Source organism: Mauremys mutica, chromosome 7 (genome assembly GCF_020497125.1).
Source record: "Mauremys mutica isolate MM-2020 ecotype Southern chromosome 7, ASM2049712v1, whole genome shotgun sequence".
Lineage (NCBI taxonomy): Eukaryota > Metazoa > Chordata > Testudines > Geoemydidae > Mauremys > Mauremys mutica.
In genome coordinates this window covers 1572106-1586059 of record NC_059078.1, presented here as the reverse complement: position 1 = coordinate 1586059, position 13954 = coordinate 1572106, and the positions used below count along the sequence as shown (strand labels likewise).

Below are 13954 nucleotides of genomic sequence, written 5' to 3'. Positions count from 1 at the left end.
TTTTGTGACCCTGTCGATGGACTCTCTCTTTTTCACATGTGCTATAAATCTGTGCTCAGAGATCAGTCATCTTAATTTGGAGTTGAGGGTGTGGGAGTTAGGTTGGAGGCTGCCTTCCCCTTTCACATCAGTGGATTCTCTAAGCCAGGCTCCACTGAAGAGCGCCTGGTTCTCTGCCAAATTCCCCTCCAAATGAGGACAAAGAAAGCGTAACAGCACTGCAAACATGCCAGCACAAAGGCTCTGGGGTCTCTTCCTCTAGAGTAATTTCCTGCAACTAGGTATTTAGTAGAATCCCTAGCAGCTCAATGGTTAGTGCTCTGTGCTGCCCCTTGGGATCGAGTTCCATGGGGATGAGTGGGGTGCATTGAAGGAAAGAATATTAAACTTTCTCCTCCCCCAAATCTGTTGGGAAGCTTCTAATTTTCTCCTCCTTTCTTTGTTGTCTGCCATTGGTTAGGGATTTCACTGCAACAGTTTCCTTGGTCTTTCATTCACACTCTCTGTGTTTCTCTTTTTTTCCTGCAGAAATTCCAGGTTTCCTGACCGAAGAAGAGTGTAAGCTGATTATCCACCTAGCTCAGTTGAAAGGGCTGCAGAAAAGCCAGATCCTGCCTACTGAAGACTATGAGGAGGCCATGGAAATGATAGAAATCAGCCAAATGGATATCTTCAACCTGCTGGACCACAACCAGGATGGGCAGCTGCAGCTCAAAGAGGTAGAGAGAAACCTAGAGAGGTTTGATATGAGGACTCAAGAAGAGAGGCTGTTGTGAAGTTGCTCATCTTTGTATGGCTAACTGTACCAAGGCGTGGCTGAGCCCAGCCCAGCACATTTCATCACTTAATTGGAGGAGGTCAGGTCTCTACAGGACTTCAGCATGGAAGGGAGACTTCGTTTCTCAGATTGATAAGTTCAGTAGCAGTGATCCTGCTGTGGGGTTGCTAGGAAATGTCTGCTGTGATCAGCTGGGCAAAGGCTCCTATGCAGAAATAAGAGCGAATGTGCAGTTCTGTGTTTCGTATCTTCAGGGCTGTAGTTGGCACTGGGAGGGCTTTGCTTGGTGAAGCCTGCAGAGCTAGCCATGCCTTCCCATGGAGAGCAGGGCACTGCAGAGTCACTGGTTAGAATTATAGATCTGTGTGTAAGCTACTGAGTCCGCTAGGGTAAGCAAGTGCAGAGAAGGCCTCAGAATGAATGCAGCCATAGTGTTACAGCACAGGATTGGGAGTCACGACTTGGATCCCAGTCGTGCCTTGACTCACTGTGTGACCCTGAGCAACTCATTTTCCCTGGATGTGTGTCACATTTCCCCAGATGTCGAATGGGGCTAATGTCACTTTACCCTCCTTTGTGAAGTGCCTTCAGGTATGCAGCTGAAAAGCGCTATGTCGTTGCTGAGTATTGCTCTTGATCATAGTGTGACTCCAGGACAGGCCTTCTTCCTCCAAAGCCTGGAATCTGCCTGTAGCTCTCTGAGGCGTTTCCTTCCTGGACCCTCTTCAGAGAGCAAGCATTTCTTTCTGAACCGCTCCCTTCGAAAGTCTTTAAATGGCACAAATGAAAACATTAACTCTGTAGCTGTTCAGTTCACTCTCCCTCCAAGGGAGAGAAAGACACTTGCTGCCTTTGCTTGGCTATTGGCTGGCTTACTCCCAGCTGTGCTTTTATGATGGCATAAACTGAAATGTTAGAGCAGGTGCTGGTCACACTGCTATAGCTAAGGTTGCAAAATAGCTTCCATTTGTATCCCTTTCTCCTGCTAGCTGATGTCCTTCAGAGAAGCTGTCTCAGAATTCAGAGCTACCAGCCCATAGGGTTTAATTAGCACTACAGAGGAACGAATCATTGCCCAGGATGTGACGATCTTATTCGTAATTTCAGGTGCTGACCCACACCCGCCTAGGGAATGGCAGGTGGATGACCCCTCAGAGTATCCGGGAGATGTACACGGCGGTCAAGGCAGATCCTGATGGCAATGGTGAGAGGGGCTTTGAAATACAGCCTCTGAGAATCCCTTTTATCTCTAGCGCACTGGTGACCAGATCCAGTGCTGTAATGTGAGCCTGCTTTATATATACCAGGGGTCGGCAACCTTTCAGAAGCAGTGTGCCGGGTCTTCATTTAGTCACTCTGACTTAAGGTTTCGTGTGCCAGTAACACAATTTAACGTTTTTAGAAGGTCTCTTTCTATAAGTCTATATTATATAACTAAACTATTGTTGTATGTAAAGTGAATAAGGTTTTTAAAATGTTTAAGAAGCTTCATTTAAAATTAAATTAAAATGCGGAGCCCCCCGGACCGGTGGCCAGGACCCAGGCAGTGTGAGTGCCACTGAAAATCAGCTTGCGTGCCGCCTTCGGCACACATGCCATAGGTTGCCTACCCCAATATATACCAAAAAGCAAAATCCAGGCACAAAGCCCCCTTTCTCCCTTTGCCAGTCCCCACCAACCCTCAGAGCCCCCCTGTGAAGTAGGTAGGTTTTATTCTCTCTCACACACACACACACACACCCTACTTTAGAATAGAGAAGTGATTTGCCTGGGCCCACACAAAAGGCTGCCTGTAGGGCTGAGAAGAGAACCCAAGCCTCCGGACTCCCTTCCCCCTCCTCTAACAACCCCTTAGCATTTGCCTTATGGTGCTAACTGCTTCACACCCTTTTTTGACTGTAGGTCTATTATAATAATCTACGCTGATTATTTTGAGGGTGGCATTTGAGATCGCTGCATATCTAAGGTCTGGTCTACGCTGAAAAGCTAGATCAATCCCTCTGTGTCATTCAGGAGTGTGAAACCCCCCCGAGCAACACAGTTAAGCTGACCTAGCCCCATTGTAGATAGCACTAGATCAACAGAAGAATTCTTCCCTCTACCTAGCTCCTGCTTCTCAGGGATGTGGGTTAAGGACAGTGACAGGAGAACCCCTCCTGTTGCTGTAGTGAGTGTCTACACTGAAGTGCTGCAGCGTTGTAAGTGTATACATAGCCTATTGGCTGTTAACGTGTGGGGGGGGCCAGGATTGCACTATTTCAGGCACATGATTCAGCCCCAGTTGAGTGGTGGTGTACAAGTGTCTATATTTGTGTAACGCACACGGGGCCCTGTAAGCTCGGCCTTAATTTGTGCCACTGCATAATGGAGAATCCTTTGGGTGCAGCTCTGCTTTGTTCCTCTTTAGTTAGTTCTTGGGGACCTGCAGCCCCTTTAATCACCAGAGCTGTAAGATGCTGCTGCCATACCCCCACCTTTTCGGGGCGAGTCTTGTCTCCTTCCTGCTGCTCCCAGATTTGGAGCGCTGCCCTGCTAGCTCCCCTTCCTGATGAAAGGGTGTCGGGGTCAGTGGCCATGAAGGCAGTTTCCTCAGTCAACTCTTGGTGCTTCTCCCCCTCTCTCTTGCCATCAGAGTTTTAATATGTTCCAAGAGCCCAGTTCCGCCCGTCCTTCCTCTGGCCTTCCAAGAGCTCCCGCTGTCCCAGGCATGCAGTTTAACCTCTCCTGCTCTAATTAGAGCGCCGTCAATTGAGTGAGTCTCCATTTCCTAATCAAATTAAGTAAACATGCAGTCGGTGCCCACTCACTTCCAGTGGCCTGGCTCTCTGGGCAGCCCTGAGGAACTGCTTTGGAGCAGGGGAGCAGCATTTGGTGAATGGGAAATTTGGCTAAATATCCGGTCAGCACGCTTGCCTCAGTGCTCTCTTGGCTCATGATGTCCTTGGCTGGGTAAAGGGCGAATGAGCTAATTGTGTGGTGTTTCCACCATGCTGAACTTTAATAAATGAGAAGCTTCAGTTCTACTCCCGGGGCTGTGCTCTGTGCCACTGGCAGGGCCTCCCTTCCGAGTCCTGCTCCCCTCCATTGTTACCAGCCCAACGGGCAGGCCAGGTTACACCCTGGATGTGGCACTGTGTCCTTAGAGGCAGGCGGAAGCGGGGGACAGGGGATGTGCGCAGACAGCTGGAAATGGTGACAGCTAATAGTTCAGCTGAGAGTGCCAGCGTCTGGGGAAACTGTCCTAACTTTCCCTCTGACAAGCCCCCTTCTTCCCTCTTGGGAAAGGGGACAGTGGAGCTCGATGCCCAGCTTTGGCCATGAACCATAATTTCTCGTCAGCACAGTGAGTTCTCTGAAGTTCAGGGGCAGCCAATTTGGAGGCAAACATTTCTAATCCACAGTTAGATGTGCAGAGCTGTCTGGGTACATGCTGGTTGCTGTGCAGGCCTGTGAGGTTGCCACACTGCCAGTGTCTGACACACAGGGCTAGACACCAAACCTGATTCTTCTTAAAATCGAAAATGTCAGGGTCTTCCATAAACTGGGAAAGGCAAAAAGATAATCCTGCCCTCTGCTACTCACGCATCACCATTACAGGGGAGAGTCCAGGCATGCATGTCAGGAAGGAAGTGTCTGTGTTTTAATGGAAGCCACCTTTTACATCTCATTTCTTGATTATCGTCACTCTCACAGTAACCAGAACATACTCTGTTGCATTTGCCTTTCACATTTCTCTTTGAATTACATAAATGCAGAAAAGCTTCACAATCCGCTTATAAACTGTTTTGTATTCACTGTTTAAAATTGGCAGATAAAATTCTTGTTTGAAATGTGGGCAGAGTCCTTCTGCAGAGTTTTCAAATCAGAGTCCATTTATTCATCCAAGTAACAAGTCCATTTAAAGGGGCAGTGCAGCATTTTAGCTAAGGCATTTCAAAGGGTAAATCTGGAGAGGCTGTTTATTTCTTTATAGTAGATTACTTTGTGTTCTTTAAGAGCTCTTCACAGTGAAAATGAGGGTAGCCAAAATGTAGCTCCAGAAGTCTACATCTCATGGCTGTTGTATTTCTAGAGTTCCCAGCATAGCCTCTGCCCAGATAAAGACAGAATATTGCATGCTGGGACCTGTTGTCTTCACTGGTGCATCTCCATATTAGAGACAAGAGCAAGTGCAATCTTCTCTAACACCTATCAGATGCGGCTCTCTGGCTACCAATGAGTTGCCAGTGCAGCCCTCAGACACAGTTGCAGGCCCTTGGAATGGCGTGCTTTAGAAGGGTAAAACCCTACGGTGCCTAACTCTCCCTGAAGGCTGGACACTCCCAGGGAAACGTGCACCTGGACCAGAAAGCTGAAGAGACAGCCTGCTTTCCTTCTCTTTCATAGGTGTGTTGAGCTTGGAGGAGTTTAAACAGCTAAACATTCGTGACTTCCACAAGTACATGGGGAGCCAGAAAGTGAAGATGAGCGATCTGGTGCGGAACAGCCAACACACATGGCTGTACCAGGGTGAGGGGGCACATCAGGTCATGAGGTCCATACGGCAAAGGTAAAGGCACTGGCAGGGTAAGGATGCTGTGTAGGCACTGCCATCGTGTCGGGGGAAAGGTGGGATGCACACACATGGGGGACGATATACACACAGTGCAAAGCAGCTGTGCCTCGGGTCCCAGGACAACATGAAGTGGTGGTGATCTGTTCAGTCATCATGGAGTGAGAGCCGTTGGAAGACCGGGATCAGTGAATGCTGACACCAAAGAGGGAGATTCCCATTAAAGCTTGAAATTCATCTACAAACGCATTGTTCTATGGACAGAAATGAAGTTTTCAGCAACTCTCTTTGCTTCTGGGAGCAGCCTCAGAGAATCACAAAGACTCAGTGTTACATGGGATAACTAATGGAAAGATTCACCGGGTGAAATTGTTACCCATTCCCAGTGTTAGCTGATTTGCCAGTAATTACTGTGCATTTACTTTAACTACTCGTACATCTCACCTGGATCTTCTCACTGACAGCTAACAAGTGTAGCTTTATTCCAATTGAGCTAAGCCAGTTTAATCCTCTGAGTGTACATCCAGGGATAGGCCTCGCTGTGACGGTGTGGCCCCATTTGTCCATCCATTGAGATTGGATTCAGCTCTGCACAGACCTCAGACCCAGCCCTCCTGCCAAGCCCTAATCTGGGACACTCATTCACTATAGATGCAGCTGAAAGTCACTTCCAACTCCCAGCAGATCATATTCTCTCAAGCCCATGGAGGCCTAGTTGAGCCATGCACAGCTAGTCCTGGCCTAGCAAGTGGGTGGCTAAAGTGGTTCAAGGCCTAAAAGTGGCTCTTGTCCACCCTCCTCTTCAGTGTGTCCCAGAAAGAGAACTGGTCCCAGTGTTTTATATGCCACCTTGACCAGAGGGGGGCAGCAGCTGCTGTTTGCATTGTGCCTGTTAGCTGGAGCCCATGGGCTCCTGATGCAATGCCAGCGTGACCCTTATTTGGGCAGTGTTGGCGTGTCCCTGCTGAAGCAGAAGCTTTCTGTTCCAAAGGCTGCCATTAAAATCCTTTGTAGGATTTGGAGATTCTCAGAAGCCAGAGCCCACATAATCCTGGTACGGATTTCATGATCCAGGCCTAGCACTGCAGTCCCCTTTCCCCAGCCCCAACAGGGTAACTAGTCTGGGTTCTTACAGTGTTTCTGAGAGGTTCCTGCTCGCTTTGGGGATGATCGGAGATGTAGGAAGTTCTTGAAGGGGACAGAAATCCTAGAGCTCCAAGGTCTGGTCTCAGTGCTTGCTTCCCATGCACCTCAGTCCTCCCTGTTGGGAATAGTGCAGAACAGGAAGCAGAGGACAGATGAGAAATGTGATAAGGCTATTGATAGCTAAGTCTTTCTGCCCTTCCATGCAGTCCTGTCATGGTCCCTCTGCTTTGCTATGGATCTCTGAGCTCTACAGGGCCATTTGCAGGACCCTGGGGAAGGGGAGGACATGGCACCTGGAGGTCTCCAGGGACGTGTACAGAAAGGAATCTTTCCCAGCAAGTGGCAGCCCTGCTGAGCGAGAGCAGCTTAGCCAGGAAGTTTGATTAACACTGACTAGGCTTTTCTGCTCCATTGTGCTGGCTGTCCAGTTCTGTGATGGGTCCCCTCATTCTGTATGCACTAGGTGTGGTGTTGTGCACAGTCTTTCCAAAGAAACTCAGGTATAAAAGTACACCCGGTACCTGCTGGTCCTCTGGACTCCAAGGTCCTCAGAGCAGGGAGGTGTTGGTCACTGGTCCGTTTCACCCACTGCATCGTGCTGTTGCGGACTGTGCAGTGAGTAACTCGCTGAGTGTTTAGCAGAAACATGTTTTGCAGTTGTCTTGTAAGCAGCTTTGAGTATCTGGTCACCTTTCTTCTTGGCACGAGGCCTTTTGCTACTGCAACAAGGTGACCTACCAATTGATTTAAATGACAAATATCACCTTCTGCCCCGGCTGATTGCCACACTGTGTGGTGTTCTAATGCAGTTTGATTCATTCAGGCAGAGCTCCCTCTAGGGTGCTTTTGAACATGCATTGGCATGTCCCCTTTACATCAGGCTCCTGGCTTCTGCTCATGGTTGAGGAGGCTTGGGTTTACACGCGCTGTTCTCTCTAACTAGGGGAAAGGGGAACATTTTAAACCGTTTAAAACATTCTGTGCATCTCAGCCGAGAATGATATGCCATGGGGAAACCAGGTGCTGGGGCTGACTGAGGCTGTGAGGCAGGCTGGATCCTACAGGAGTGATTCAAAAGGGAGGAACCAGTTTCCCCGCACTTAGATCCCTCCTGGAGACTCTTCTACCCTGACACTGCATGAAGTCCCCAACTCATAAGACCAGGGAGAGAGGCCGTGGGATAGTTTATACACTTGAGAACCATCAATGTGTCTTATCAAGGCCTTTGACTAGTTATCACTGGGCCCACTTGCTGCAGCTCTTCTCCGCTGTCGTCCTCCTAGACTCTTTGAGGCAGGAAGCGTCTCCCTGTCTGTTGAGCACGGTGCACGTTCCTGGTGGCCATAGTGGGATTCATAGAATCTCAGGGTTGGAAGGGACCTCATGAGGTGTCTAGTCCAACCCCCTGCTCAAAGCAGGACCAACCCCAACTAAATCATCCCAGCCAGGGCTTTGTCAAGCCAGGCCTTAAAAACCTCTACAGATGAAAGTTGGCTTGTTCTGCTTCTCCTCAACCTGCTTTCCGGCTTTCCCAGGGTGATGCGCTTGACCCGTCTGCCTCCTGAGATTGTGGAGCACAGCGAGCCCCTGCAGGTTGTGCGGTATGACCAGGGAGGGCACTACCATGCCCACGTGGACAGCGGGCCGGTGTTCCCAGAGACGGCCTGCAGCCACACCAAACTGATCACCAACGAGAGCGTTCCCTTTGAGACCTCCTGTCGGTGAGTCGTGCACTCAGCTGTTAGCTTCACACCAGGCCAGCTTGGTGCCAGGGCTCAGTCTGGGAGCAGATTAAAAGGAGACCTATCTAAAGTGATCTCAGTGTGAGACGTGGGGCTAAAGGCAGATCACTTCACTGCACATACATTGTGGGTTTGCTTGCTACCTTGCTCAACTGAAATGGGAGTGAGAGGGTTAACCCCTTTGGGTCCCTCTGGCCAATACAAGGAGAGGCACTGACTGGCTCGAGGAAGCTGTTGGCCCATCCCCGTTGGAGGCTAGAACAGTGCTCCATAGTGGGGATAATCCTGCATTTTAGCCACACCCTTGAGAGCAGATGAGATGGTCCCTGTTAGCCTTCTCCTTGGAGAACACTCTATTCAGGCTCTGGGCCAGGCGATACATGCTTGAGCCCCTATGCACGTGCCAGCAAATCTAGCCCATTGGTTGTGGGGACGGAGTTTAGGGAAGGGCTTGTGTGAGCCTGTGGGTATCTTCACTATTCCAGTTGCACCCTGTAAGCAGCTGTGCTCTCTGTCTTACAGCTATGTGACAGTGCTGTTCTACCTGAACAATGTGACGGGGGGAGGAGAGACCATCTTTCCTATAGCTGATAACAGAACCTATGAAGAGATGGTAAAGGAGCCTCGCCCCCACCTGCCCCCGTCTGTGTTCTTGCTGGCCCCTGAGTTTGTGGGATGTGATTGGGGGAAGGTGGATTTGGGGCTTGGGTTTACACATGCTAGTCTCTCTAAGTAGGGAACAGGAGAATGTTTTAAACCAAGTGATAATGAATGTGACAAAGCCCAGAGGGAAGAGACTAGTACAGGGCTGTGACTAACGGGGACACTGGAGAGCCTCCTGGGGAGAGTGAGCCAGTGCCCAGCACAGGTTCTGCTTTGCTGCTTGCCTCTTGGCAGATTTCCTCACAGGAGGATGAAAGCACTTTGCTGTCACTCCAGCTGGTGCACGAAGGGAACAGGAGACTATTGAGATGGCCAGAAGGATAGCAGAGCACCTGGGGCAGGGTGAGGAGGGCAGGCAGCTCACTGACTTCTGGACTCCCTAAATTGGCTGCTGCAAATGTGAGGGGAGCCTCCTGTTCTGCCTAATGCAAATGTAGAGCTGTTTTAATGGAGGGATCCGATGGAGGGGGGCAGAGGCTCCTCATCCCAGTCCTGTTTGCAGGGTAATGTTTAGTCTCATGTCTTTTTCTCAGTCTCTGATTCAGAATGATGTTGATCTACGAGACACACGGAAAAATTGTGATAAGGGCAACCTGCGAGTGACGCCACAGCAGGGCACTGCTGTCTTCTGGTACAACTACCTGTCAGATGGGGAAGGTACTGTCCCACTCAGCACGGCGCCTGTGGGAGGGGGGGAGACCAGCCTGTCTTTGGGCCTCACTGTCTGTGGTGTGGGTCGGGGCATTTCTTCACATGAATGCTGAAAGGACGGCCAAGGAGCAGCAGCCAGGAACGGATGAGCACTGCTGAATTCTCCTTGGTGGTAGCTGGGCTAAAGCTTCCTGTGTTCACAGCCAGAAGATCAATGGTTCCTAACTTCTTTGGAAAACTCACCCGCTGCCTGGTCTCCAACATTGTGCCCCAGATTCTCCACAGGGGGAGCAGGGCCCAACCACTGCCGGTGGCCCCAGCTGCATCCAGGAACAGCAGGGAGGGGCTGCTACTTTGTCTCCCTCCCCCCTCAATCACAGCCCAGGAGGCTGTGGCTGCAAGAAAACCCCCTGGTGGCCACATTTGAGACATGCTACATTAGATTTTGAGATGGTGGTGCAGAAAGGAAAGGGGATTCCAGCTGCCTTGTGAGCAGCCTGTGGTTTCACGTACAGGAAATCCCAGCATCACTGCCATGGGAAGGGCATCACTGAAGGGCAGTGAGGCATCACTGCCATGGAGAGACTGAAGGACAGGTCTGGGCTCCAGCCACTGCACAAGACTAGAGCGCCTCGGTGTGCTGTCATTGAGATCCCAGTTGCTCTGTTCAATAGCAAACAAACAGAACGCAAAGAATAGCTGCTGATGTGGGTCTGATGCAGAGTAGGGCAGAGAGAATCGGTGGTGCTGTTGGAAAGTGCTGGGGATCAGCTATAGCTGCTGTAAAGTCAGTTGTTTCTTTTACACTATACGATTAATTATTTTAAAAGACAGATTTTACCTTCCAGTAGCCCTGGGATTTTGCCTTTCAAAGCCTTCTACTGGCAGCATCTATCATTTCTGTCCTGCTTTGAAAACTGTTCTTCATATCCACCAGCGTTCAGTCCATAGGTGGTGATTAGTTAGCTAGCTATGGCAAAGCTAATCCCTGGGGTTCTCCCTTAAACCAAGTCACTGTCCTAAAATCGTAGTAGCTGACGTGGTCTGACATCTCCTTTTGGGCTGGATTGTTGTACTTGTCAACAGGAGAATTATACGTGCAGGCCAGAAGTTAGTCCTCCGCCACATGCCTGTCTGCACTCTACCGCCCTAGGGAGACACTGCAGGGTTGTGAGGTACAGTAGAGTGCAGTGACAATTGTGGTTTGTTTTCCTTCTGCAGGCTGGGTTGGCGACCTGGATGAATATTCCCTGCATGGAGGCTGCCTCGTCACTCGAGGAACCAAATGGATTGCCAACAACTGGATCAATGTTGATCCCAATAAGAGGCGCCAGCTCCAGTTCCAGCAGGAGATGGCTCGCTATGCCAAAGAGGGGGATGAGGCCCAGAACGAATGGACTGTAGATAAATCCTACAGCAACGTGCATGTGGAATTGTAGTGTCCCAGCACAGCTGGGCCTGGAGGTGCCTCTTCAGTAACACTGTGGGACCCTTTTTGCACTTGCCAGTTTAGTTTATATTGATGTAAGTCCTTTGGTATTCTGCCCTTCCCGCCTCCCCACACACATCCCTGCAGTGGTCCAGGCTCTGCTGGAGCCCGCATCTCTGTTGGTCAGACGGGGGAAAGCACTACAGTAACGAGCCCGTTGGGAAGCAGGCCTCATGCTAATGAGACCGAGGTTGAGGAAGATTTTGACAACATGTATTTTTATTTCAAGTTTGTTTTTTCGTGTGGGAGGTACAAGTATCCGAGAGCCCTGCCCAGCTGAGGCTTCTTGCCTCTCCAGGCAGGGCCTTCTTCAGGGGAAAGGCGCTGCCAGTGGTTCTGCAGAGTTTCAACCTCTCTTCATCCTGGGTCTCGATTTTTTTTTTCCCCATTGAAATGGATTCAGTCTCTCTTTAGCTGCCTCCCAGGGGTTTCCTTGGCACCTGCCAGTTTCGGTCCCTAGAGTGTCCTGCTGCTATTCCCTCCTCCCTCCAGAGCATCAGCTTGGCTCTCTTGACCAGTAATTGGCAGCACTGTCAGCTAAGCCAGAGCCCTCTGGTATGGAGGCTGTATAATCCAGGAGGGAACATGGGAAGTGGGGTCACTGAGCTTCTGCATTAAGTCACTTCCCTAAGTTCCAGCCCCATGATGTGAGACTGCTCGGGGCAGAGGGGTGTCAGTCCTCCCGTATTAGTAGGAAGGGAAGTGTTTCAGGTGCGGCTGTGTGCCTGTGGAGATCTTGGAGTATAATGCTAATGGTGAATCCTTCTCAGGGATTGATGTGGTTCTGAAATGCTTTTATGTTGTGTTGACTATCAGGGAGAAGGGAAGCTTTTATGTGCAATAGCAGCAGAGCTGATGAAGTGTGTGTGTGGGGGGAGAGTTCACTCTAACTTCGTGATTTGTGTGGCTGCCTTGTTAGGTGTTTGTTTCCTGAAGGTTCCTTCTGCCAAGTGATTCTTTCCCCCCAGTCACGGAGCTACGTATATATACCAATGTCTCTGTAGCAAATTGGAAGCGCATTGGGGGAGTGACTCCCAGTGCCTCTCTCCGGACAACTGAACAGAAGAGGTCTCTGTGTATCATCATCTGATCCTCACGTGCTGAGGAGTTGGTCACTCCCGGCTCACCTTAGCTTGAAGCATTTTCTGCTTTAGATTTCAGTCAGTGGTCTCTTTCTGTGGGAAGGAAAGAATTTGAAATGTAGTGAGGAGTGGAACAGATCCCTGCCTTGCCACAGCACAGGGCATGGGCTGAATGCATGACTGGAGATGGGATTTCTTCACGGCTAGTACATCCGGAAAGTCAAGCGAAGGTCCATGCAGCCCTTAGGGCTGCGTGAGCCTGTTGGATGTGCAGCCATATGCTGAGGAAGTGGCTGGAGTTGTGGCTGAGGTGGGAGCTGGGTTGGTTGGTTTGGCTTTATTTATTTATTTATTCATTTATTTATTTGTTTGTTTTAAAGCTGCTGAACTGAGGAGAGGGCTCAGTGTGCTACTTTAGTGCCTGATGTTTAGCCCTAAGGCCAGGTGGATGCACTGATGATCACAGCTCTATCCCAGTGTAATAGTATTAGGTTACATGCCACTCTAGTGAGAGAAAACTTACTGCATCAGGGAAGTCTGACCACAGTCCTGCTGCAAGTTACCCTGCCAAGCAAGGGGATTAGCCATGACAGAAGGTGGGCACGGTGAAGTGTTGCTAGGAAATCTAATTCCCTTTTATTGCTCTCTCTGGGTTTTGGGAGCAGTTTGAAATGTTCAACAGAACATTTGCCCCAAAGAATGGGGGTTGTCCTGTAGCCCCAGCCCTAGGGAACTGGGTATGTTGCTAGTAGTTATTCCTGTGTTACTGTACTGCTACTCAAGCCGAAATAGGAGATGCACTAAGCTAGTAATGCATGTTGCCACCATGCAACCCTCCCAGACAAGGAGACCAAGAGGACCCGATCAACATTCTGTGTCTCATAGGAATGTGCATCCAGAAACAAACCTGCAGTAGGGGATCTCCTACCAAGGCACTGCAAGGGGTTAACAGTGTGTTTATCGCATTTCGCTTTTTTCCAGGTGGACACTGGAACCCTGCTGCCACTTAGTGAGCAGGTTAGCAGGAGTGTATTGTGAAGGGTCTTCTGGAAGAGAGTAACCCTAGTTGTTCGGTAGCAGGAATATAAACAGACTCCAATGACCAGTCATGTTCAATGCAGCTTGAATCTGACCCGTTGGAACCCTTTCTAGCTGTATGTACTTGACTGGGATTCTGGGGTTTGGTGTGTGCTTTGCGAGTGTTGCTGCCCCTTCCTGTGTTCGTTCCACTTTACCAGCAGAGACTAATCTAAGAACGGAGGATTTTGTACATTATTTTTTTAAGATGTTGTAGCTCAGATGCTTTCTTCATAGGGTGATGTGATGTCATTTTATTTATTCTCCAGAAGGCATGACTTTCTATTGGATCGGCCAAGTCCAAGCCTGCAATCAATCTTTTTGCTGCTCTTAGCTCTTTGGAGTGACTTGGCACTGTCAGTTGCATGTGCAAGTGACTGACCATTGTCTGCCCTTGGTTTTCTGTGTTTTCCATATCCTCATGTGCACCCAATAAGTTTTTCATCCCTTATTTAATATTTATTTAATTTATTGTATCCATGTGCAAAGAAGCCAGGCTATCTGTCCTGAAAATAAAGTTTTGAAAACTCTTTGACTCTGGCGTTAGTAATGTTAGTGTTTCCAGGTGCTGACTGTGCTTGGGGCAGGACTGCCGTTTTCTGCAAACTCCCACCCTTAGCAGCAGCTTTAGGATTCGGGACCCCCTGGCAACTGTTTGTGTCATCCCAGCATGCGGGGGTGGCAGGTTGTGATGCTGCACTGTAATGTTACAAACCAGCCTGGGTAAACGCTGTGGGGGCAGGACCTTATGTCAGGTTGTCTTCTGAAGAGGCG

At 49.7% G+C, this 13954-nt stretch overlaps 1 protein-coding gene across 2 annotated transcripts in view; it reads left to right on the top strand.

The window, feature by feature from the left end:
- The window catches only part of P4HTM (prolyl 4-hydroxylase, transmembrane), a 28286-nt gene extending 14574 nt beyond the window's left edge, over positions 1-13712 (top strand). Inside the window, exons 3-10 of one of the 2 annotated variants that reach the window (XR_006581087.1) lie at positions 529-719; positions 1886-1982; positions 5165-5327; positions 8012-8197; positions 8741-8831; positions 9415-9538; positions 10754-11056; positions 13450-13712. Coding sequence is in view for 1 of the 2 variants with exons in the window: in XM_045024313.1 (XP_044880248.1) it covers positions 529-719; positions 1886-1982; positions 5165-5327; positions 8012-8197; positions 8741-8831; positions 9415-9538; positions 10754-10971 (1070 nt within the window). In the remaining variant the exon portion in view is untranslated. Of the gene's footprint in view, positions 1-528; positions 720-1885; positions 1983-5164; positions 5328-8011; positions 8198-8740; positions 8832-9414; positions 9539-10753 lie in introns of both variants that reach the window. The other variant, XM_045024313.1, reaches the window with a different exon arrangement.
- The last annotated feature ends 242 nt before the right edge of the window (positions 13713-13954 follow it).